The sequence below is a fragment of the Ricinus communis genome, chromosome 7 (assembly GCF_019578655.1).
Source record: "Ricinus communis isolate WT05 ecotype wild-type chromosome 7, ASM1957865v1, whole genome shotgun sequence".
Taxonomy (NCBI): domain Eukaryota; kingdom Viridiplantae; phylum Streptophyta; class Magnoliopsida; order Malpighiales; family Euphorbiaceae; genus Ricinus; species Ricinus communis.
Window position 1 is genome coordinate 27,856,216 of NC_063262.1, and position 24,860 is coordinate 27,881,075.

Consider the following 24,860-nt stretch of genomic DNA (forward strand, 5'->3'; position numbering starts at 1 on the left):
CAATTTTTCAAAAAATGAAGAATTTTTGTTATAGAAAATTTATAAAATATATTTAATTATACTATTTTATAAATAATATTTTAAATTTGAAAAATAAATCTATATCTATATATAGATTAATTTCTAAGACTTATATAATTTTTATTTGATATATATATATATATATATATATACTGTTTTGACACATAAAATTTAAATAATATTTTATTTAAATAATATTTTAAGTTTGAAAGATAAATCTATATCTGCGTATAAATTAATTTTTAAGATTTATATAATTTTTATTTTAATATATATACTATTTTTGACATATGAAATTTAAATTTATGTGTAATTTTATAAATTTTTATATTAATTTATTGATTAATAAGTTACATTCCTAATTAAATATTTCTTATAATTCTAAGAAATAATATATTAATAATAAATTAATTTTCTAATTAGATAATAATTATTCTAAAAAATATATTAATTATATTTTAATATTAAATTAACTAATAAATTAAAATTATATAATAATTTTAATTATAAAAATAATATTATAAAATATTATTTCACTAATGAATTAATATTTTATTATCACAATAATTTCTAAGTTTAAAAAATAGTAATATCAAATATATTAATAGCATTAATTTATATAATATTAGAATCAAATATTTTAAATCTTTTTATATTATCGCACTAATAAAGTTTTTAAAAAATAGAAATATTTAAAAATAGTTAATTTGCTATTTTTTAAGAAATATTATAAATTTATATACATAAGATTTAATAAATAAATTTAATTTTATAATCAAAATAGTAATAACGGAGTAAACGACTAGTTTAGAATAAATAAAATAAAATAATTTTATATTTATTTAAAAACAAGTAATTTATTATATAAAAAAATATAAAAATTTATTTTTCAGCATTTTTAAATTTAATTATTATTTTAAATATAAAATATTATTTTGTATTGTCATTTTAGAAAATAACAATTAAACAAAACGTTTTATTTTATTCTGATTAATTTTTTTTTTTTTTATATAGAAAACTTAGATAATTTTAAACATGTATCCATCTCCCAAAGAGAAAAGCTGTATAAAACAGGAGATCCAACCCAAAACACATGGCATTGGGAGGCATGCAGATTAGTACTGCTACTGCATTTTGATGTCGACAATTCTCTCTATTATATCTGTACGTTTCTCTTTTTTTCTTTTATATAATAGCATTTCATCATCTAATAGCAATCTCAAGTTCTCACTTCTCCCAATGGTGTAATCTAAGAACTCTCCATATCCATTACATTCATAATCTTACCAAATAGAATATAATGGAAGCTCTAACCCCTCAAGTCCTCATCTCTCTTGTGCTATTCCTATTCACCATCTTCATCTACTATGCATGGAATGCTGCACGACCAAAGCCAGCAACCCCGCCATCCCCCCCGGCTCTTCCAGTAATCGGCCACCTCCACCTCCTCACAGACATGCCACACCACACCTTCGCCGATCTTTCCAACAGTCTTGGCCCTTTAATTTATCTAAGACTTGGACAGGTCCCTACCATTGTCATCCACTCAGCTCACCTAGCTAAACTTGTCCTCAGAACACACGATCATGCCTTCGCCAACCGCCCACAACTCATCTCTGCTCAGTACCTCTCTTTTGGCTGCTCTGATGTCACCTTCTCCTCTTATGGTGCATACTGGAGGCAAGCAAGAAAGATCTGTGTTACTGAGTTACTCAGCGCCAAAAGGGTCCACTCATTTCGACTCGTTCGAAAAGAAGAGGTAGATCGGTTGTTAGACGCTGTTTTAACTAGTTCTGGTAAGGAAGTTGATATGAGTCAGATGCTGTTTTGTTTAGCTAATGACGTACTGTGTAAAGTGGCGTTTGGGAGGAGGTTCATGGCGGAGAAGGACGGGAAAGGGAAGAATCTGGCGAGTGTTTTGATGGAGACGCAGGCTTTGTTTGCAGGGTTTTGCTTAGGCGATTTTTTTCCAAAGTGGGAATGGGTTAACTCAATGAGTGGGTACAGGAAGAGATTGTTAAAGAACTTGAAGGACTTAAAAGAGGTTTGTGATGAAATAATTGAAGAACACTTAAAGAAGAAGAAGAAGAAGAATGGAACGGAAAACGCTGATGATGATGATGATTACAATGAGAAGGAAGATTTTGTGGATGTTTTGCTTAGAGTTCAAAAACGAGAGGATCTGGAAGTGCCCATTACTGATGATAATCTCAAAGCATTAGTTCTGGTAAGTAGTGATCAAATGCAGTTAATTAAATTTTAATGAATTTCTCAACTTAAGCAAAAAGAAAAATAATTGCAGAAGTCTTGATTATATATGAATGTTAAGTTTTGTCTACTTGCTGATGTGTGCATGAACCACCGGATTGGTGGGCTGATGCAACTGCTTCTTTAATGCTGTTAGTACTTATTGTATTATATCTTGGGTTCTTGTGTTACCAAATAGTCAACTTTCATATATTGTGCACATAGAACCATTTCTTTCCGCACACAGAAAGGCAGAGGTCCACTCAGTTGCAGATTGTGCTTACTGGTGCTTGAATTTAAATTTAATAAACATTGCAGTTTTAGGGTTTGACAAATGTGGTTATCTTTATCTCTAGTTGCTGATCTTATCTTTTCGGACTAATAGAATGTGCAACATACGTATAAATCAATGGTTATGGTTGACAGCTACCCAGCATATAAATTATGGTTTTTTTGGCGTGAGGATATGTCTGTACCTCTGATGAAAAGGAAAGGAAGTAAAAACAGGTATATTAGATTCTAGTACGTATTATCCTCTTTACATTATGTTCCAAACTGACGGCCATCAAGCCCGTAAGTAAGTTTGTCCTTTCCTTTGTATACCTTTTCTTACTGGTGAGTTTCTCATTAACTTATTACTCAGAAACCTTGCTGGAGTTGGGACCATATCTCCTGAAGCTAATTCTTTTCAACTTGAAAACAGGACATGTTTGTAGCTGGAACTGATACATCATCAGCAACACTAGAATGGGTATTCACAGAGCTGGCCAGGCACCCAAGAGTGATGAAGAAAGCACAAGAAGAGGTCCGGATGATTGCATCCGGGAATGGTAAGGTTGATGAGAGCGATCTGCAACACCTGCATTACATGAAAGCTGTAATAAAGGAGACTATGCGATTGCACCCACCAGTTCCTCTACTGGTTCCTCGTGAATCTATGGAGAAATGTGCTCTTGACGGCTATGAAATACCTGCTAAAACTCGGGTTTTAATAAACACCTATGCTATTGGAAGGGATCCAAAATCATGGGAGAATCCTCTGGATTATGATCCTGAGAGGTTTATGGAAGACGACATTGATTTTAAGGATCAAGACTTCAGGTTTCTACCATTTGGGGGAGGAAGGCGAGGTTGCCCAGGTTATAGTTTTGGATTAGCAACGATAGAAATTACACTTGCTCGACTTCTATATCATTTCGACTGGGCATTACCTCATGGAGTTGAAGCTGATGATGTTGACCTCAGTGAGGTTTTTGGGCTTGCCACAAGGAAGAAAACTGCACTGGTTCTAGTACCAACAGCCAATAAGGACTTTCAGTTCAGGGGTCATGATTTTTAGTCAGAAGGCTATGAAACCTTCCAGGGAAAAGGATGATAAGTGTGGGGTTTGTAATCTCTTGCTAATTACTATAGTAAGTTTCTTGTAATTGTAATGTTTCATCATATGTATGGTAAAGCATAATAAAATTTCTTGATCCAAGCAAATTCGATACCATGACAAATTTCATATACGTGTAGAACGAGCTATTTTGCATATAGATGTAAATGAAAACGTTATATCGATTCAGTTAAAATGAAGAGAAACCTATGAATCAAACCATGAAGTAAAATTGTCCTATACTGCCTCGCATTCTGTTTGAACGTACTGTATGAAGCTTCAGTTTCACAGAAGCAGCCTCCTCTGCCATTTTCAAGCATAAAATCTCTTCACCTTCAGCCTTTAACTCTGACAAATGGAGAAAATTTCCAATGTTTGCTTTATTCCATGTTCAACAAGAAAAAAAAAGGAACTAAAAAACTGGGGAATGAATGCAGAAGTAGTACAATCCATTACAGAAACAGTTGATTTTATCACAGCAGCAACTTACTTGGCCTTTTCTTTAGAAACTTCCTCTGGTTCATCTGTTGTTGAATCTAGTGCGGTAAGCTTTCCAAAAGATTCCTTTGCATCCCCAAAGAAGTCTTTCACTTTATCTACTACTGTTTTCAGTTGGTCTGGTGTTGGAAGCTGTAGATTGGATACACATGCATATTATATAGAAAGATCCATACATCAAAAAGATCAATGAATCCTAACAACTTATGATTTGAATTGGGAAGAAAATCCAGAGGCTGCACATGTGTAATAGACTAATGGGATTGGCCTAAAAAATCCTAGGACAACTAGAATCTTGGAGTCACTGAGACTCTTTTCAAGTTCCGTAAGCCGGAACTGCATAAGGCAATATACTTTACCAAAAAAAAAAAAAAGTAATATAGCATAAAATTCTCACCTCAATAACATCTGTGGTAGAAAGGGCAGCCCTCACATTTCCATTTTCCTTCACATTTAAAAAAAAAAATCAGGCAATGAAATCGAAATATCTTTCTTTTGTATTTTGCGCATATATTAGATCAAATGTTAAGAACAGAGGAAAACAGATTGCAATTCGAACTTCATAGAATGTAACAGACTGGCTATGAGAAACATACAACAAGTTTGTAACCATATCTGAATTCAGTTGCTGATCGCAGCACACGAAATTGTTTAAATGCTGTCTTCTGTATCTCCTTCTCATCCTATTTAAATTACACACCAGCAGTCAATAATAAATAGGAACCATTATCCAAACTATCATTATGACTATATGGCAGGCACCACTAGAAACATATTGAAGCTAACAATCAAAGCGAAAATAAATTCTAATTCAAATTAGCTTCTTCTTTTTCTTTACTCTCCAAATGAGAATTTGAGGTAGTTATCTATTTCCGGAAAGAAACACATAAAATGGCAGGACAGGCCCAAGGCTAACCACCAATGACATGAATGATATCACAAGCACGGTGTGGTTCTTTCTGTGTGTGCCTATGTCTTTTGAGTGAACAAGAAGATGATTTGAATCCAGTTTAGGAGGTATAGGTTGTTCTGCAGTACGTTTAAACTTAAAGATCTTGTATTTTGAGTGTATAGAGAATCAGTCTTAGCTCTCATCACATATCTACAAGCAGCTTGTTCAATGAGGCATAAAGAGTAAACAGAGAATGTTGAAAAAATCCCAAATATAGTATTTTCTTACAAAGTACAGAGAATCAAAGAGGAGAACACAACCCCTGGCAATCACAAGTCATAGTTGAAGAAAGAAACAGTGAGTGAATTGAAAAGGGAAAATTTCTCATAAAGCTAGAAAATAGGTTCTTTCTTACACAAGCTAAATCACAATTCATACTCATATCATATTTAATTCCAAGAAGTACTTACTCTGTAAATAACTGCTGCAAGATTTCTATCAAGTGTATTTTTGTAAATATACTTTCCCAGAAAATTATCTTTTGCAGCAACCATGATTTTGGCAGTAGTACCACCAGTTACAAGACTGAGTGGGTACCAAAGATAAACCTGGCAAATAAAAAACAGTCAATAACATGATGGTAGAAGAAACTACAAATTTGCAACCAAACAAAGAGGAAGACAGCAAGCAGATTGCTGAAGAACTAACTAGTCCACTAACCAAATTAAAACGATAGTATCAACAGAACTCACTGCAATACCCTAAATGACTAATAAGCTGGAATACATACTAATGAGCGTGTCTGGAAAGTCCAAAAGAGCAGGAATTGAATTCAAGTGAATTCTTTTTATTTTATTCATGTTTGGAAAGCTTACAATTGCTACAATTCAAAGTGACATGAACAAAATCATATAAAATTCAACTAGCAATTAGCCAATTACCATATAAAATGTCAGGAAAGATTTAAGAACCAAGAAAGCCACAAGCAATATCGATAAAAACATTAATCCAAAAATTATAATCAGTAATAACCATTCTCATTTTCCCCAAAATTTCAAAAAAAAAAAAAAAAACTCAAACTTGTGAAGTGAATATGCAAAACCAAAAGAAGATAATAAAGAAAGAGAGAGTAAAACAAACATTAGCCATGCGTATAAAGATAAGAAATTTGGGGTTGCCATCGTCTTCAATCTTGGGTAAAGATGGAGCAGGCGGTCTTTGAAACTGACGTGACTGCATTCCCCTCTTTCCTTTAGCTTTAACAACCAATAAAGTTTGCTTCTTCAAAGATTTCTGTAATGTTACTGTTCTAGTAGAGAAAAGTGTATGCTTAGCAACTCCATCTTCATGATGTATTCTTGATGAATTTGATAAAGGAAGCCTAACTAGGGCATTTAGGGACAGACCCACTTCCATTTTTTAGTTCAATATCAAGCGTTTTTCAATAAAGTTAGTCTTTCTGCTCTTGTTTTTGTTAATGTTGAAGAAGAAACAAGTGTCAAGAAATGGAATAATGGAATCTTATCCACCAAACCTAACCAATAACCCAGTTACACATTCATGGAAGTTAAAGAGAATACCGACCATACACGTGGCAGATGGTATGGGCCTCTAATTTATCAAACTTCTGGTCCCACCGAGGACTGGTGGCCTTATTATGATCCACGCCATCCATTTATTATAGCCTCAACAATTTGTTGGCTTAAGCAGTGCGTTTTCTGCTATCATAATAAAACTGGAAAAAAAGGAAAAAAACCTTTTCAGAATTTGATTCATGTAAATGAAATTTGATTTTTCTGAGTTGGATTATGTGAATGAACACATTATTCATTCAATCAAATTTTATGATCTAAGAAAAATTAATATGCTTTGTTAGTTCAGTGGCACAGAATTCGTTAAATTTAAATTCCATCCATGCTAAATTATTATTTTTAAAAAAATTGTTAGAGAAAGGATTTTCGTGGTTAACGTCAGAATTTGTGAGAGATGGTGACTGCTCCGAATAGCCTCATTTCGGAATTTAAGATGCAGTCTTTTTCACTAATGTCAGTATCAAGCCTAGTGTCAATGGTCTGCAAATGTTTGAGTAGATTTACAAAAGAATAAACCAATTTTCAGAATTCTATTTTTCTAATTCTTTTAAGGAAACAAAGAGATCAAAGAAATGGGTTTATGCACATATGAACGCTCCAAAGGTTTCTCTCTTATTTGAACACGAAAAGGTTTAAGACATTCCAATGATTATTGTTGTTATTATTATTATTATTATTCCAAATCCAGGCAGACACTGCTGATATAGTATCAGAAAAGAGTGTTAATTCTGCATGGAACAATGTTAGCAGCATTTCCAGCAGGAAGCTGCAATTATTGGCTTTGATTTCCATCCAAGAATCAAGCACCCTTTATCTTCTGTAACTGTATAACCCTCACAAACCTTAGCCTTTCCTAGCCACTGCTTTGCCTGCATTGCCATTTTTATTTGTGCAGGCTGAAAGCCAGCTCTGCTCATCCTCCTGCGCCATTGATCGACCCTTTCATGTCGTTCCACTCTTGCTGGTCCTTCACAACTGACAATGTTCTTGATTTCTTCTCCATAAAAGAATTGCTCTATCTTCACTCGCTTTGTGTCATACTTTGGCAGCATTGTGTCTAGCGAGTCAAAAATAGCTGAATAGTAATGCAGTGCCTCCATAACTCTTCCCAGAAAGAATGGTCCGTTATGGCCTGAATCTTGCTCTACTAGAATCAGAAGCTTTGGTGATAGCTCATGTAGTATCTGTAGAACTGTGTTTAATGCTCCTCGGCTTTCTTTCACTGCACAATGCAACTGAAGAATGCTATTGATGATTACGACTTCACCATCAAGGAGTTTGAAATCTGTACTTTTCAGTTTTTCAAGGCTGCTTTCCACCCACAAAAATTCAAAGTTCAACCCCAAGCTTCTTGCATAGCAATCTAGTTCATCTCCTAGTGCCTGAAGCCGCTCAGTGGAGTTTCCTACACCAGTTATTCGGAGGCATCTAGGCTTTTTATCAGGGCGGTTGGCTAGGCAGTGTAATAGGTTGCGCCATTGTTCACCGTGGGGCAAGCCAAGAGTCATCCCCAAATCCACAACATGAATAGAACTCTCTCCCTCAAAGGCTTCCAGAATGGTTGCATTCGCTACAAAGTAACCGAATTGTATCTGCGGGCAAATTTCATAGACAAGACGCAAGGCCTCATCCTTCTCTGCTGTAAAACTGATTGTTTTTCCTGCAGGACCTAAAACTCCCACAGCCCCGAGCGGTTGAAGTAGCGTAAGCCGATCAGACAACCCTTGGACAAAGCAGGAAGCAACTCTTTGAAATGATGTTCCAAAGACAAGGGCATTAGCTCTCAACTCAGATAGTAATGCAGAAGCATGTGTTTTGTCGCGGCAAGCCACAGCTTCAGCACAGGCAATGAGTTGCTGCACTAGTTTCATCCCATCAATGTCTTCTTCCTTGATTTCATTTTTCTTGCTGATCATCAAGCCTGCAGCTGCTTCTTCCATAGCTTCGATCGCTAAGTACCTTTCTGTGTAAGCCCGTATATAATCCCTGAAGTGGAGTCTTGGCAAGCTATTCAAGCAATTAGCATTGATGCTCCCACCATTGCTGCTAACAGCATAACATCCAATACCATTTCCAATGGATTCAACGCCACCCGGTTTTACCCTCTTATGGCTTCTTGTTTCATCTAAATCAAAACAAGTAGGACGGCTATTCTTCGATACGGGAATATGTGGGATCGAATAGCCGATATTGAGATCAAGACCAGTAGTCTCATATCTTGTATAATCTCTGAATGATTCAGATTGCATGTAGAGAGCAGAAGGCATTATTTCTTCCTCTACTAAATCAAACATATTATGCAATTACAGAATCCCGAACAACGCATTTCCTGTGCAAACAAATATTTATAGATTTGAAGTTCCCTTGTTAAAGGGTGAAGAATACAAAGTCTAATATTTAATTTCCTTACTGTGAAAAGTACTCAGGTAAAAAGAATTGAGATTGGAATGTTGTCTTGCTTCTAGCAGGCATAGAGCAATCGAAGCAATTCTTCGTCGACGTAGACATGGAATTCCTTTAAGTTAAGGAGTTCGATAAAGTGTCTCCTTTTGGCTTTCAATCCTATCCAGCTAAGAAATTTTATCTATACATGACTGTCCTATTTGCATTTACACTATTCTCTCTTGTTTTTTCTCCAGTCTTTTGCTTTCTAATAATGTTTGTATCCTTGAAAATGCACAAGGGTCTAAATTGTGGTTTGCATCTACCTAGACTTAGTTTCCCATGTCCCTGTCCAAGTAGGCAATGAAAGGGACATAGATATGGCTTCCTTTTTACTCGGGTAATAAACCAACATGTTTAGCCGGCAGATTCAGATTCTTTCTGCAGTATTAATTTAATCAAGGTAATGTTTATTAAATGCATATGCATTGTTCTTGGGAAAATTGCTATGCAGGATACACTATCTCATAAACAATGCATTAGTATATTAAACAACCTTGATGCCAGCATGATTGCTTAGACACAAGCAAGGCACCAGCAAGCTAACACATGCATTCTCATAAACATAAAAGTACACTCACATAAAAGGTTGCTGAAATCAATTTTGAGAACTTTGAAATGATCAAACTGTCTGCAACGAAAATGGCATTTAATTTGCATTATTTGTATTCGTAAAATGTAATTCATCTAAACAAGGATAAAGAATGTTCCTCGTATATTTGAGGAGGGAAAGCATCCATCTCAAAATTCAAGGAAAACGTAATCTAATCTCAAACACTATATCCTTTACAAGAATAAAAAGAAAAAGAAAAGGAAACAAGAAAATGAACCCCTCACCTAAATAATAACAACTCATGGAAAATTCACTAGAAGCTCTATTCCTCAGGCTTATATATACGAGAATTCTGATGAGCTGATCCTCCCCAACATCGAAACTGAAGAAGAGGATTGCTCCTACACCAATAAGTTAACTCTTTCTCCGCAATTCCTCTGAGTAAACAATAGCCTTGTCTCTCATGAAGTCATTTTCCGCTGCAACTGCAACTGTTAGCGTTCAGGGCATATATTTCAGAGGTGTCTGCCTTCCAGGGAGGAGAGGGTTGGCAGCTGGGGGATCGAGCTTGTATTCATTCTCAGGTAGGAAGAGTTTCCATGCCGGCTTGCACATATAGATAGCCTTGTCATAGAAGTATGACTTTGCCAGCTTAACTTCAGAACCTGTAGGATTGCTTTCAACGAAGAAAGAGTACATCAGGACTTGGGCCTCAACCTTTAAGAGGTTCCAATGGCTGGCCTGCCTCTACAGCCTTTCTTGCCACATAATTTGTTGTATTTGGACCTGAGCTTGCCCCAAGTAACACACACTTGTTCCGGTAACCGGCAAAAGCCAGCAAGGAATTCCACGAAATAGAAGGGAAAGAAAGCCACTACAAAATTGAAGGAACAGTGAGAAACTAAACTTTCATTGTTATTATGCCAGAGTGATTCCACCTGGAAATCAGTTTGCAGCTTTGAAAATTTAATTGAAGTAGATAAACTACAAATAATTAGCTACACAACTCTTTTTGTCTCAATCCAGTTACTCTTGCAGTCGAAAATGGTAAAAAATTATAAATATGAAGTGATCTTTCCAACTCAGTAGTGAATAATTAAATTCAACTATGCACTGTGAGAACATATGCTCTGAATTGTTCTCCTTGAAATAGAAGACCTAAAACTTTTGAAACATTTTACCTTAGAATGGATTCTCGTCTTCACACACGAAGCTTCTAATCATCATTTATCATACAAAGCACACACCTTATAATTTGTGGGTAAAAATGCACAAATGATACCACAACTATGTCTCATGTATCTTTTTGGTACGGAAACTTATAATTCAAACTCAATAGTATATTTCCTCTCCGTTAATGAATCGGGCGATAGTTTTCAACTATTTTATGTTGATGTAGTAGTCGGATTTCTCACCATATAACATGTCATATTGTTAAATTGATACTTTAAACAATATGACAATATTATTTAATTTGAAATTTGACTGTCACATCAATAAAAAATAACCGAAAAATATATAAAATGGTTGAAAAATATGCATACACCATCGTCTAATTTATTAATAAAGGAGAAGTATTATTAATTTTGATTTATGATTATAATACTGAATTGATATATTAAGCATGATTGCAGTGCCATTTATAGATTTTACCCATAATTTGTTTTTAAATCTACTTCTTTTAGAACCTCAATTTTGACTAAAATTGCATCCACATTATGCTGACAGATATAAAAAATTCAACAAAAGAGACTACTATAACACCATGCTTTACAATTAATTATAATAAAATATGCTACAATCATTTGGGCTATTCTCATAGTAGAAATCATAATTATGTCCTGCTACAATCACTATTCTTTTTCAATTCTAACCTAATGAAGCAAAAGGACATTATCATGTCAAGACTAAAATTTGAAATCATATCAAAAAAATGAAAATGAAAATAGTGATACAGAATATATCCCATGAATGTCCTTTGTAGCAACACTATCAATGAGTAATGGATTGCTTGAAGGTACTGTGGATTCATGGGTTCTTTGAGGTAATGCCCAAATGGGTGGTTTGGTTTATTAGTGGTGATTGGTAGATGATTCAAGATTGATCAAATATTCAGATGGACTTTTTAAAGGGAGTTTATGCTGATGTTTGGAGGAGTAAATTTCACTCACGGTATTTATTTTTAATTAAAATCTATTAAAAAAGTTCATTTTATTTAAGCATTAACATAAGAAAAAAAGTAATGTAGAATTTATTTAAAAATTTATTTATTTTATTCAAATTTAATTTACCTGTAACTAATTTTATTTCATTCAAAATACATAAATTTTAAATTTGTATATAAATTTTAACTAAACACAATATAAGCAGATCTTCCATTATAGCCTTCAATAGCCAACATATTACTCTTTTTACTTTAATTTAAAAACAATAAGCAATTGGATGTCCGACTCGGGCCTATATAATTTCATATTTTAAATAATCAAAAATCTAGGACGCGATTTTACAAAAAATGTTTTTTTTTAGAAGAAGAGAAATATTACTTTTCTCGTGCCTCATTTTTTTGTTTTTATATTATAATATTATTATTTTTTAATTAAAAACCGCGTCACCATTTATGATTTAAAAATTAAAAAAAAAAAAAAGAAAACACGTGATGATATAATAGTGCTATGTATTCCACAAATTCTCTCTCCTCATGGTGGGAACAAGAATTGGTATATGTATTTGGAAATCTTCTTATTCTTTTAGACGTTTTCTTACCTGTTTTAGCTAATTTCGGAACGATGAGACAATACTAATAAGTTCTACACAAACATTAATAATTATTGGGAAGCAAAGAGAAAAGAATAATTAATAATTATAATATAAAGTTTTAATTGATTTTTTTTTCTCCCCTTTACTAATCAGCCCACGAGCCTATTAATCTAATTTAAATACTGCAGAGGTTATTAAGGTTACCCTCCCAATCCAACATGCTCTAATCATAATGTCAGGATTCCAATTTTAGACGATGTTTAAGGGATCTAGCACCTCATTGCGCTAGATCAACTGGTAATTGGTATTGATATTTTTTTCATTTCATACTAACCGTTATTTAATAGGTTTAATTATAAAAAAAAATTCAAATTACATTTTAAAAATATTACAAAATTTATTGCACTTATTCTAGCACAAAAATAAAATATGGAAGAAAAGATTTGTGTTACATTAGATATATAAAAGTAATAAATAATTAGATTTTTTTTTATTTGAAAAAGAAATAGCTTCATATTCATAATTATTATTTTTATATATCAAATGCAATATTAATTTTTTTATTTTATCTTTATATTAGAATAAATATAATAAATTTTACAATATTGGTAGAAGGATATTTTAGTCTAATTAGCTATTTTTCTTTTATAATTAAGGAAAGAAAAAATTGCTCTATACAGAATTAAAAAAAATACCTCATAGCACTTATGGCAGATTTTTAGATAAATGAAAATATATACTTCCTTTTAGAATAGGATTCCATAACTCCATCATTTTCATGAGAGCCAGTATACTTTTGCCCACTAGCCCTTTATGGAGCTACCGGACCAAGATAAAAAAATTATCCAATATCATAAATAAAGTAAAGGCATTAGGGGGATTGAAGAATGCCCGTACATCTAATTCCTCCACCATTAAGTCGAACTACTTCGTTCTTCTCCCTTGTACTAGTATTTGTACCTGTGGTTTAATTACCCTACCTGAAACATATCAGTAACTATCGGCAAATCAAGTAGAAGGCGAGAAGAGTAGGTATGACAGTGGATGATGGTCAAGTGCTACGGAGAAAGCAAAATGACCTTTTCGTCCAGTGGTTAGGACATCGTCTTTTCATGTCGAAGACACGGGTTCGATTCCCGTAAGGGATTTTGGGAAGGGTGTGATACCACCACCTGTCAGGCTCGATGAGCCGCTTGGTGTATCAATTCACTGGAAAGGCTGAGGATCCATTTGTTGCCGAGGACTTAGAGGATTTCACGGAGAGCAAGGGAAAGGAAGCATAGGCCCACCCACTTTCAGATAGATCAATGAGTCCTTAGAAAAGAAGCTTTCAAGGTCTCATCGCTCCGATGATCAAGCTGAAAAAACGGACCCAATGGCAGCAAGAAAAGGCAATCTTGTGCTATGCTCTGGTGATCTCTTTCCTACCGAGGCACGCAAACTCTCATCATGCCATTTTCTATAGAAATGCTAACCAAGTAACACACTGGTACCCAGTCCGGCAATAAACATATAATAAAAAAATAAGATCATACAAGAAATTCTTCCTATTCTTGTCTTGTGATCCAACCTTCTTTCTTTATCTATGCCATGCCTACTTGAAACCATCCCTCTACTATAAGGGGTGGCAGCCCTAACCTTCATCCGGGAACCCACTTTCCATACAGCTCCCATGGTGTGTTTCATTGCTTTAATATTAAAGGATCGGGTCCCTCTTATGAGCCTATGCTTATGATGTTCTTCGCTCGTAAGCTACCCCCGTTCTAAGCTTAGATCAATATAGGAGCAAAAGTCTCGAAATAATCGATAATGTATGCCCGTCTAGTTAATAGGTGAATCCATTTACGACAAAATGAGCTTTATATCTTTCAGTCGATCTACCAGACAACTATTTGAGAGTACAAGCATCGCCCTTCCTTTCTTTTTCCAGTTTCTCAATCCCTCAAATCCATCTCGGTTTATAGATCACTAGGAAGAGAGTACGCCTCTAAATAAAGCCTTTTCTCTTAAGAAAGTGAAACATTGGGAAGAGTCACTTCTTGCCTTAGTCAATGAGAAAGGGAGTAGCCTTACCACATTGCAATAGGACCTACAGTTAGCTCGAAAGGTCATTTACTGGGTAGGCAACTCAGTAAACGACCTTAGCTAGCGAGAACTATGATTTCAACAGCATCAAAGTTTACAGCTTCAGCTCTACCAGCTCCATAAAATTCGCCAGTGCCAATGTCAATGAATCAAAGGTGTCTTTTTATGGTATGGAATAAGAACAACAAGAATGGAGCCGCTATTGCTTGTCTTATCATCCACAACACTTATTTTATTGGAAGAACTCAACTACCAAATTGTAAATCATTTCCAATTCTCTATAGTTGAAAGCTATATGGTATAGGGGCATATGACTCAACCAAATCACCAAAACCCCTTAGTTGCCCTTTCTTTCTCACTCATAAACCTTACTCCTACTTTAATCGATCTTTTGTTGTTCTTCTTATTTGCATTCAATACTAACTCTTAACACTTTTTTGACACCCTATTATCTGACTCCGATCGATAAATAGTCTTGTCTTATTCTTATATAAGGGATTGAAGCCAAGGGTAGGGAAAATAATCGAGTCGATCAGGCTCGACGACCGAGAGAAGGAAAAAAATCAAGATTTGGCCATAAAAGAAGCAACACTATAGGTACCGATCATCATGATCGCAAACCAATAGCCGAAAAAGCTTAGAATGAGAGGACCACCGATACTTACTTAGAAGTAATGAGTAGATCAGCTTAGCTTTAATGAGGAGTGGGAAAATCAATATTGTCTATTTTGAAGACGAGCTTCAGACAGAATGGGGGGTTCTTGCCCGGTTGTGGTCCGACATGTTGATGAGCCTGAAGTAAACAAGCCCCAAGAGAAGCCGTAGTTAACTATTATCAGCAGGCAACATTAAGGTTAAGCATTGAAGTATCATTCTTTCTCTATTTCTCTTTTAGTTTTATTCTGTAAGTTAAGCCATATATGGAATCTGAGTTTGATTATGTTTCATCTGCAGCTTCTTTTTCTCATTAGAGGCTCGTGCATCATCATGAGTGAGGGTGAACATTCTCGCCTGCCCACGGCCTGCCTGCTGAGAGCCTGACTCTGAACTCTGCTCCCAGATCTACCTTCATAGGCCTACCTCCAAAACCACGGCCCTGCTGGCCGACAAACTGAGATCCACCCTAAGAATATCCTGGAGCTGAAGGAAAAACTGGTCGGTCGTATTAGCAGACGAGCCCTGAGGAAAAGCTCGCCACACCTGAAACAGGCTCCGTTGGAAGCTAGGCACGGTCCTTGATGTGACTTGCCACGCATCTGACAGGTGTTGGCTCTAGAACTAGAGCTGTTGTAGCTAGAACTCTGTCCACTGCCACTGAAGCCCTGCCTTAGCCTGAATCCTATGTTATCCTTCCAGTTATGTCTACCCTTCTTGTGAATACGATAGCTTCTCTACCGGCCTGCTGATCGAAACCTCCGGAGTAGCCTCCACTGCCATAATACGACACAGCTGGCTGCACACTGGACTGACCCTCAATCATGATCTTCTTTTTCCTACCATCATCAGTCCCCTGGCCAAATCTTTGCAGGGTTATCTCCATCTTCCTGGCTATGTCAGTCACCTCTAGGAAGTTGCTCCTCTTATACTAAACTAATGAGACAAACTCTGGACCAAGTCTTGAAATATACTTTGTTGTTCTTCTGCTCCTCGATCCCGCAACATAGGACGCATACTTGCTCAGCTGCACAAACTGCCTAATGTACTCTGCCACTAACAGGTCTCCCTTAACTAGCCTCTCAAATCTCTCTTTGTACTCCTTGAGCCTGTCTCTAAACTGCCTCCATGATAACCCATCTAAAAAGGGGCGGATATAGTCTCTCAACCACTGAGATGCTATCCCCTTCAAAGAAAAATTGGCCATCTCGATGGCCTTCTTATCAGAATAATGCAAATCTAATGCACTTTTCTCAACCTCGTCTAGGAAGTCCAAAGGGTCCCCAAATGCCCCCTCAAACTCTATGGGTCTCAGCTTAGTATACTCAAACATGGAAACCTCGTCCGAATTCCTGATATCGAACCCACTACCGCGGTTCCCTAAACCCTGGGCAGCCTGCTGCTGTTGAAAAGCCAACAACTGCTCTAAAGTTATCTGCATCCTAGTCATACCGACTACAAATGCTTCCACTTGGACTCCACCAGCATCGTGTGCCTCTTGAGCCTCACCCTGATCTGGTTAGGCCGCCGCTCGAAGCCTACCTCGCCTCTTGATATCACAGGCTGGGGCTAGTGGGGCTTACTAAGCGGAAACCTCATCTTGGGCCTCTTGGGCCGCTGCTACCGTTGCAGTCGCTAGAGTCCTCGGCATAGCAAGGCTTGAAATTAAACAATAAGATATCAAACCCAACAGACTCTCTAACGTATAGTAAATATTAAAATCAACGAAACACGCAAGGAAAGGCTCGACCCTAACTCCGCAGTAATTAAAAAAGCTAACGTAGGTCGAAAGAAATCTAAACCTAGGTTGTCACGACCCCACCCGTGGGCCCGTGACCGACACTAGGGAATGAGTAGGCGTACGGCCACCGAAACCCGTAGTAAGCCTGATACTCACTGACTTAAACAAATCTCATCTCAAATTTATATTATTAAAACCACAAATTATCTTAATAGCTACATTCTACATAAATACTTCGGTCTGCCAGAAAAATTAGGCGAGACCCGAAACTTATAAAATTTACAACTGATACATCTACTAATTACTACTACGGAGAATCTAAGATTTACCAATTTACATACCAAATCAAATACGTCACCTGATGATGAAGAAGTCGGGTTACTGAATAAGAGTCGCGAGAGGACTAACAGTCACGAATCTGAAAAATAATAAAAATGAGACTGTCAGTCTCGAGAGTGAGTTAAAATCAAATAATCTGAGGACTATTGCATTCTTCTCAGAAAACATAGATTATTCAAATCAGTATATCAAACCATGCACATAAATACCAATCATACTATAATCATACCATATTACTTTCTTCACAGAAAATATTAATCATTCGAATCAATATATCAACCATGCACATAAATACAATCCATATTATAATCATACCATAATAAATAAATAAATGAATAAATAAAAAAATATATTTTTACTTTTACGGGACGAGTGGCTAAGTAGAACCCTAACCCCAAATTCTAACAGCCATTTTGGCTCTCTTAATCCAATAAGACTGGCGCCCTGAGAGCAATGCTCGACCAGGGACCTTATTTCCAGTCTGGTTAAGTATCCAAATAAGCCGGCGCCCCGAGAGCAATGCTCGACCAGGGACCTTACCTCCGGCAATTTACTCAAATCAGCCCAGAGAGCCATGCTCGACCAGGGCAAACCCATAAAAATCTTATTACATGTCCATGATCATTACCGTCGCGTCCGATGTAACCCATCAGGTGGCATGTTCTACGAAAGCCACATCCCCAAATCGAAATCATCACATATAATAAATATCATTGTATAATGAAATCATTCAACCATATCAAAATAACAATTAACAATTAAGAGTAAGACATCAGGCAACTCATGTGGAAAACTGATTATATTTGGTATTATCATAACATTACTATAATAATACTTATATTACCTTTAATAATGAATAATTCAGTGAAATTATTTACGTTGTGATACTAATAACCATATTAAGCATGAACTTTCAAAATAGCATATTAAAATCAAACTTAGCAATAGCGCAATGATTAAATGACTTTAACTCACAGAATTGGGCGACCTCCTAGCTCTGCTCCGGTGCCTCGATTGGAGCGAGCCGAACAAACAGATCATCTAGTCACGAAAAATAATTTATCAAAACGATGGAACAATTACAATAGACCCTGGGTCTAAACTCCTAGGACTGACTGTCTAAGAATCTCGACTCAGGAACTACCGAAAATTCGGCAGAATCTCCCCTACAACACGAACATTACCCCCCGTAAAAACAGGTCCAGGACCTGCCAGAAAAACACTCCAAATATCCAACAATTTAAACAACGGGAGTCGGGTCCCCAAACTTCACTATTTCCCGACTCCGCCACACAGTACAAAACACAAGGTAAGCGACTGACAGATAATTATTTTTGACTCACAATATCATCAAATACTCAATATAATCCAATAGACACAATTAAACCAAGAATTCCAAAATTAACGGGCCAAAGATAATTACCGAGACGCTCGATCGCTCGGTCGACTCGCCTCCGGCCGCCGGAGTCCGATCGACGATCCGAACACACCATCGGACTCACAACGACGCGCTGATGACGATCCCCGCTTCCGATTTTCCGATCTGACACCCGATCATCCAGAGAGATTTGCGGATGATCTCGGCCATCGATTTGCAAACGAAGCCCGATTGCCACAAAACCGGTGCCAATGCGAAGCTTGAGATGAGGAGAGTCGGGATACGTCCTCCGATCATCCATCCTCCGCCGGAGCTCGCCGGAAAAGCCCAAAAGCGTGGCTGCCACTCTAAGTTTCACTTTGCCGGATCTTGCAACTCCGGCCACCCAGGCGTCGCCACTGCTGCCAGAAGAGAGCCCTTGCCGAGAGGAGCCGATCGCCACCCAACTCGGCCGCTAACAACGCCGGAAACACGCCTGGAATCTGCGCCGCTTTCTGCTTCCCGCCGGCTGGAGCCGCTGCTGGCCACTCCGCGCCCCGGCCACCACCGACGCCTGCAACGTCCCCATTTCTCTCTCTTCCGACGCGCCTCACTCTCTCCCCGACAATTCTCTCCTCTTCCTTTCTTCTATATCGACATTTGACCCCTAAACTTTTCCTTATTACAATTTGGTCCCTCAACTTTCTTAATTACTTACAATTTCATCCAGCAAAATTCCAATTTAACCCCTAAACTTTCCTTTAGCCTTTCAATTAAGCCCTTAACTAATTAATTTGGGCCAAATCCGAATTATTGAAAACACACAATTACAAAAATAGCCCTGACCGACATATTTATTTACAAAAATACCAAGCTCACAAATTTCCATTAAAACCCCATAAAAATAACATTATACTTTCAATCCTTATTCCAAAATAAATTTCCAATTTAGTCCTAACACACAATTAAATTAAATAATCAATTTCCAACTTAAAATTTAATACTACTAATCAATTATAATACCAATTTTTCCAAAATTCTTTTATAAAAACATCCTTTATAATTTCTTCCAAAATTTTTCAATATATAATTTTACTTATATAAATATGCATTTGGAAAAATTTTGAATAACCAAAATATAATCATTTCTCAAATAATTTACTTGAATAATTTCTTAAAATTTCAAACTAATTGGGTATAGAAAATAACTCATTTATTTGATTAATATTAAATTTTTCATTAAATCATTTCAAATTAAACCCAATAATAATGAAGCTAAAATTAACTTAAATAAAAACTCATTATTAAATATATAAAAATTTCGGGTGTTACATAGGCTCTCATACCAACTTTATCACGACTCGATCTGTGGGCCCGTGACCGACACTCGGGAATGGATAGGCTTAAGGCCATCAAGACTGGTAATAAGCCTGACTAGTCAACATTTCAAATATGCATAAATGAACATACTATTAAACCAATCCAACATGTCATTCACAAGTCTCTAACTGGACATTAACAACATTCCACAATTTGTTACGGACTGGAACAAACATAATATATCAGGTATACTATTATGGAGAGTCTAGAATTTTAAATAATTAAAAATATTAAATTATAAATTATTTACAGTAGGGCCAATGGAGAAGAAAGTCGGGTTGTCAAACACAGGATGGCGGAGAACCTAACTATCACCTGAAAAATTAAAATTGAGATTGTCAACCTCGAGAGTGAGTTAAAATCATATAATCCTATAACAATTACAGTCTCCTCAATTTAATATTTATTAAATCAGGATAACATGTCATATTCTATTAAATTACGTGTCATGCCATGATTGAGAAAGAAAATACAATTGAAATACTTATAGGACGAGTACTTCAGCAGAATCCTAACCCCAATCCTAGTAGCCTTTTGGCTCTCTTATTCCAATAGGTCTAGCGTCCATAGAGCAAAGCTCAACCAGGGTCCTTAAATCCAGCCTGGACACTTGATTTCCAAATAAGCCAGTGCCCAGAGAGCAAGGCTCGACCAAGGACCTTCCTCCAGCAGTCAAATTTTCACAACCCCAAGAGTTATACTCGACTAGGCAAAATCCAAAAATAACCTTTACTACCTGTCTTTAATTATTAACGGTGCACACGCTGTCTTGATGCTACCCATAATGTGGCATGTTCTACTGTTGCCTCATCTCAATGTCACAATCATAACATCAATAATAATTATAAATAGTATAATCATAAGCAAATATAATTTATATAACATATTAAGAATTTAAAAGTTAATAGTCTCGGTGTAGCAGATATGCAATTTATGTGTAATAATAATAATAATAATAATAATAATAATAATAATAATAATAATAATAATAATAAGATAACAATAAATATGATAGCAAAAATAGTAATAATAATAATCAACACAATTATTAATCAATTAATAAGATATTCTTAATTTTTCCTAGGCTTAGACTCTTAGATTAGACTACCTAAATAAATTCAGACTCGGAAATTCTACCGAAAATTCGGCAGAACTTCCTCTAAAATATGAACGTTTAACCCCCGTATAACGAGTTCAGAACTTGCTAAAACACTTCAAATATTCTGCAACTAATTAACGGAAGTCGAGCCACCAAAACTATCTTATTTTTCCTGACTCCGCAACACACCACAAATCACAATTATTTTACAGACAGTCCGACATACTATTCATTTCGACAACCTACCCATACAAAGTATTTCTGGTATTTAAACTAATTCAACACAACCACATGTACCACAAAATAACATAATAATTAATCATAGCAACTAATTATAATATTTATATTTAAGTCACAATTAATTAAATCTAATTAAATTAAATTATTTATAATTAATAATTAATAGCAACAATATTTTCTAAAATTATAAAAATAAATTTTAAGGTTCATATAAAATTATACCGAGTCGAAAATCTAAAATTTTGCGCATCCAGAAAACACTGGGGTCCAAAAACTGGTACTGCCAACGGTGATGGAATTCGAATCCGGAAGCGTCTATGCGAAGCTTGAGTTGCGAGGAGTCCGAAAATGCAAAAGCGCCGAAAACTCGCCGAAAGCCACCGGATCGAGGTCGGAAAGGCGCTGCTTCGGTGAGGTTTCACCGAGGCTGCCGGTGACGGAAAACGACGTGAGATGCTTGGCTTGAGGGTTTTCGACAATGAGGAGCTTGTTTTCGGCATCGAACAGGCGATGGGACAGCGGTAGGAGCTAGTTTGGCGGCAGCAGCTCCTTCTCTTCCTCACTTGACGTCGGCAGCAGGAGGGAAAAAGAAAGGAGAAGCGGCGTCGATGAGGGAGGGGAAGGGGGACGATGGGGGAGGGAAGGGAAAGAGGAAGGAAGGAGAAGGAGAGGGGGAAGGGAAGAAAAGGAAGAAAAAAAAATATTATTTATTAATATTTATTTATTTATTTATTATAGGGTATTACATTTATTTATTATAGTAAGAACTTTTACCCCATATTAATCAAAGGTCCCTTGCCCAAAAAATATTAAATAAAAAAGATGCTTTTCTCCTTTTAATTGATTACTTGATTGAAAATATAAAATATGAGCGGAAGGATTTGTTCCATTTTGTTTTTCTGAGCGGCCAAGATCCCAATTTTTTCAAATTGTTTTTAAAGGAATGCGATACATGCATCCATTATTATAGTAGGCATTCAACATAGTAATGGCAGAAGGTACCCATGTGTATATTCTTACGTGCCATTGGAGGAATAAATTGTGGACTTTTCGTTTCCTTTTGAAATCTATATAAAGTTAAGCAAACATTGTTGGTGTCCTGTCATATCCAATTACATAACAGGATTAACATGGCTATGGCTGCCAAAGTTAAGATCATACAAAGAGAAACTATCAAACCATCTTCTCCTACTCCTCCTGAACTCAAAATTCATAAGCTCTCCCTTCTTGACCAGCTCATTCCGACCAATTACATACCAGTAGTTCTCTTTTACCCTGCAAATGATGGTGATAACTTAGATCACCATGCCAATTCCACTGAAAGATCTCTGAAGCTAAAGACATCATTATCTGAAACCTTAACTCACTATTACCCATTTGCGGGCAGAATCAAAGACAGTACCTCTGTAGAGTGTGATGATCAGGGAGCTGATTTTATCCAAGCTCGAATTAATTGTCTTCTTTCAGATGTTCTCAAGAGTCCTGACGCAGTTGTCCTCAGGCAATTCTTGCCTGCAGCTATAACATCTACTGAAGCAGCAACAGGAAATTTATTACTCGTCCAAGCTACTTTCTTTCATTGTGGTGGCTTGGCAGTTGGCGTTTGTATCTCGCACAAGATTTCCGATGCAACCACATTAAAGGCGTTTATCAAGTGCTGGGTCGCAACCGCTACAAGCTCAAGTACTGAGTCGGCGACTCCTCTATTCATGGGTGCATCTATTTTCCCACCTGTAGACATCTCGATTCCAACTTCCGTAGTTGAGCTGATGAAAAAACAATGCATTACAAAGAGATTTGTGTTCACTGGCTCAAAGATTGCTGCTCTGAAGGCTAAAGTCGCCAGCACAACCATGCGGAACCCGACAAGGGTAGAGACTGTTTCAGGACTTTTATGGAAAACTGCAATGGCTGCAACAAGATCAAAATTGGGGTACTCTAGACCATCTGTTTGGTCTATGCCTGTGAACATGCGTACAAGGTTCCTGCCGCCCCTACCTGAAAGCTACGCGGGTAATTGCCTGTTGCACATCAATCCGAAGATAGCGGACGAGTCAGAATTGAAAGAGCTAGTGGGTAGAATCAGGAAAGAAATAGAAGGATTTCGTGAAAATTATGTGAAGAAACTCCGAGGAGAAAGAGCAGTACTAGCAACTTTTGGGTTCTTTCAGGAGTATGGAAACCTGGCCATGAATAATGATATAGACCTTTATACATGCACCAGTTGGTGCAAACTAGAGCTGTACGATGCTGATTTTGGATGGGGAGGGCCATTATGGGTTGGTATTGATAGTATACCATTGAGTAATGTTGTTTGTTTGATGGATACAAGAGATGGTGATGGAATTGAAGCATGGTTAACTTTGGGTGAAGAAAACATGGCCCTGTTTGAATCTAATCAAGAGCTTCTTCAATTTGCTGCTGTCAATCCTAGTGTTCCCTTTTGCAATGTCTAGTTTCTAAGGAAAGCCAACCTCCAGTTTAATTCTCAATTTGTTTTTCATATTAAGTGGTTCTTGTTTATTCTATCTATATGTATGTCTATGTCTAAATATTAGTTTGCCTATATTTGTCTTCCTAAAAATATTTTTTAAATCCTTAACTGAATAATTGAAAAAAATATTTCTAGAAATAATTTATTTCTATTTTCTTATGCTATACCTAATTCCATAATTATATTTAATAGAGCTATAACCATATTTTGTGATAAGTTGAAGAGACTAAAAGTACTTTTAAACACATTCTTCATCAAACCATTATAACACGTAATAATTTTTAAAAAAATTACTCTATAATAATTGTTTATCCGTACACTATACGGCCGTCATTATTATTTTGATTATAAATTAATTTGATAAATATAATTTAATAAAAAATTTAATATTTAATATTGATTTATATTTTAAAAAATAATAGCAAACTAATCTTTCTTAATTTTTTAAATTTATATTAGTGCAATAATATAAAAAATATTTTAAAAATATTTATTAATTAATTTCATTATTATATAAATTAATACTATCAAAATAACTGATATTATTATTTTTTAAAATTATAAATATTTTATATAATCAAAAATTTAATTTGTAATTAAATATAATATTAAAATATTATTTATATGCTATTTTTAATTTTATTATCTGATTAAGAAACTATTTATTAGTTATTATAATATTAAAATATAATTAATATGCTATTTCTTAAAATTAGAGTCAATATTTAATTAGAAATGTAACTTATTAATTAATAAATTAATAGAAAATTTATAAAATTACATATAAGTTTGAATCTCATGTGTAAAAAATAAATACACATATCAAAACAAATAAATATACATGTCAAAATAAAAATTTTATCTGTAAAAAATTAAGCGCACATATCAAAAAATTTAAATCTTAAAAATTTATATATAAATTTATTAGTTTTTTTTTTTATCGCATCTCTATTGACAAGGTAAATGCATGGTAAGTAATAAAGATACAATTCCATGATTAATAACGAAGAAGTAACAATTTGCATAATTCTTAATCAATTTTGCTTTAACTGTAAACTATACTTGTAATTTATTTAATTAGATTATTCTTG

The 24,860-nt window shown here is 35.5% G+C and overlaps 4 protein-coding genes and 1 long non-coding RNA gene across 7 annotated transcripts; 2 read left to right on the plus strand and 3 right to left on the minus strand.

Annotated features, from left to right (window-relative positions):
• The first annotated feature begins 1,095 nt into the window (after positions 1 to 1,095).
• Positions 1,096 to 3,763, plus strand: LOC8278471 (tryptamine 5-hydroxylase). The gene is made up of 2 exons (XM_002514966.4): positions 1,096 to 2,248; positions 2,972 to 3,763. Exons 1-2 carry the CDS (start codon positions 1,322 to 1,324, stop codon positions 3,605 to 3,607), a joined length of 1,563 nt encoding a protein of 520 aa, XP_002515012.2. The 5' UTR covers positions 1,096 to 1,321; the 3' UTR covers positions 3,608 to 3,763.
• Positions 3,764 to 3,777: 14 nt separating this feature from the next.
• Positions 3,778 to 6,550, minus strand: LOC8278470 (protein HHL1, chloroplastic). Of its 3 annotated transcripts, XM_002514965.4 has the most exons (6): positions 6,177 to 6,547; positions 5,507 to 5,644; positions 4,741 to 4,827; positions 4,542 to 4,589; positions 4,137 to 4,276; positions 3,778 to 3,994 (listed from the first exon to the last, which is right to left on the minus strand). In XM_002514965.4, the coding sequence occupies exons 1-6, from the start codon at positions 6,450 to 6,452 to the stop codon at positions 3,982 to 3,984; spliced, it is 702 nt and encodes a 233-aa protein (XP_002515011.1). In that variant the 5' UTR covers positions 6,453 to 6,547; the 3' UTR covers positions 3,778 to 3,981. The 3 variants fall into 3 exon arrangements, with proteins under 3 accessions (XP_002515011.1, XP_015572261.1, XP_015572260.1); XM_015716775.3 differs by lacking the exon at positions 4,741 to 4,827 and having other exon boundaries at positions 6,177 to 6,550; XM_015716774.3 differs by lacking the exon at positions 3,778 to 3,994 and having other exon boundaries at positions 4,133 to 4,276; positions 6,177 to 6,549.
• A 692-nt stretch (positions 6,551 to 7,242) lies between these two features.
• On the minus strand, positions 7,243 to 8,938 carry LOC8278469 (GRAS family protein RAD1). The gene has a single exon (XM_002514964.3). It carries the CDS (start codon positions 8,920 to 8,922, stop codon positions 7,372 to 7,374), a length of 1,551 nt encoding a protein of 516 aa, XP_002515010.3. The 5' UTR covers positions 8,923 to 8,938; the 3' UTR covers positions 7,243 to 7,371.
• Positions 8,939 to 9,713: 775 nt separating this feature from the next.
• Positions 9,714 to 10,848, minus strand: LOC125370673. The gene is made up of 2 exons (XR_007216714.1): positions 10,805 to 10,848; positions 9,714 to 10,497 (listed from the first exon to the last, which is right to left on the minus strand). It is a non-coding gene; the product is annotated as an uncharacterized LOC125370673 (long non-coding RNA).
• Positions 10,849 to 22,369: 11,521 nt separating this feature from the next.
• Positions 22,370 to 23,784, plus strand: LOC112534090 (stemmadenine O-acetyltransferase). Its single transcript, XM_025156631.2, has one exon. It carries the CDS (start codon positions 22,406 to 22,408, stop codon positions 23,729 to 23,731), a length of 1,326 nt encoding a protein of 441 aa, XP_025012399.2. The 5' UTR covers positions 22,370 to 22,405; the 3' UTR covers positions 23,732 to 23,784.
• Positions 23,785 to 24,860: the final 1,076 nt, after the last annotated feature.

Excerpts from the sequence above, each read along its gene's own strand:
- LOC112534090 (XM_025156631.2), top strand. The coding sequence starts at position 22,406 with ATGGCTATGGCTGCCAAAGTTAAGATCATACAAAGAGAAACTATCAAA.
- LOC8278471 (XM_002514966.4), top strand. The coding sequence starts at position 1,322 with ATGGAAGCTCTAACCCCTCAAGTCCTCATCTCTCTTGTGCTATTCCTA. Across the intron at positions 2,249-2,971 it reads ATCTCAAAGCATTAGTTCTG|GACATGTTTGTAGCTGGAAC; the intron begins GTAAGTAGTGAT and ends ACTTGAAAACAG.
- LOC8278470 (XM_002514965.4), bottom strand. The coding sequence starts at position 6,452 with ATGGAAGTGGGTCTGTCCCTAAATGCCCTAGTTAGGCTTCCTTTATCA. Across the intron at positions 5,645-6,176 it reads TCTTTATACGCATGGCTAAT|GTTTATCTTTGGTACCCACT; the intron begins GTTTGTTTTACT and ends TTTATTTGCCAG. Across the intron at positions 4,277-4,541 it reads CTACCACAGATGTTATTGAG|CTTCCAACACCAGACCAACT; the intron begins GTGAGAATTTTA and ends TCCAATCTACAG.
- LOC8278469 (XM_002514964.3), bottom strand. The coding sequence starts at position 8,922 with ATGTTTGATTTAGTAGAGGAAGAAATAATGCCTTCTGCTCTCTACATG.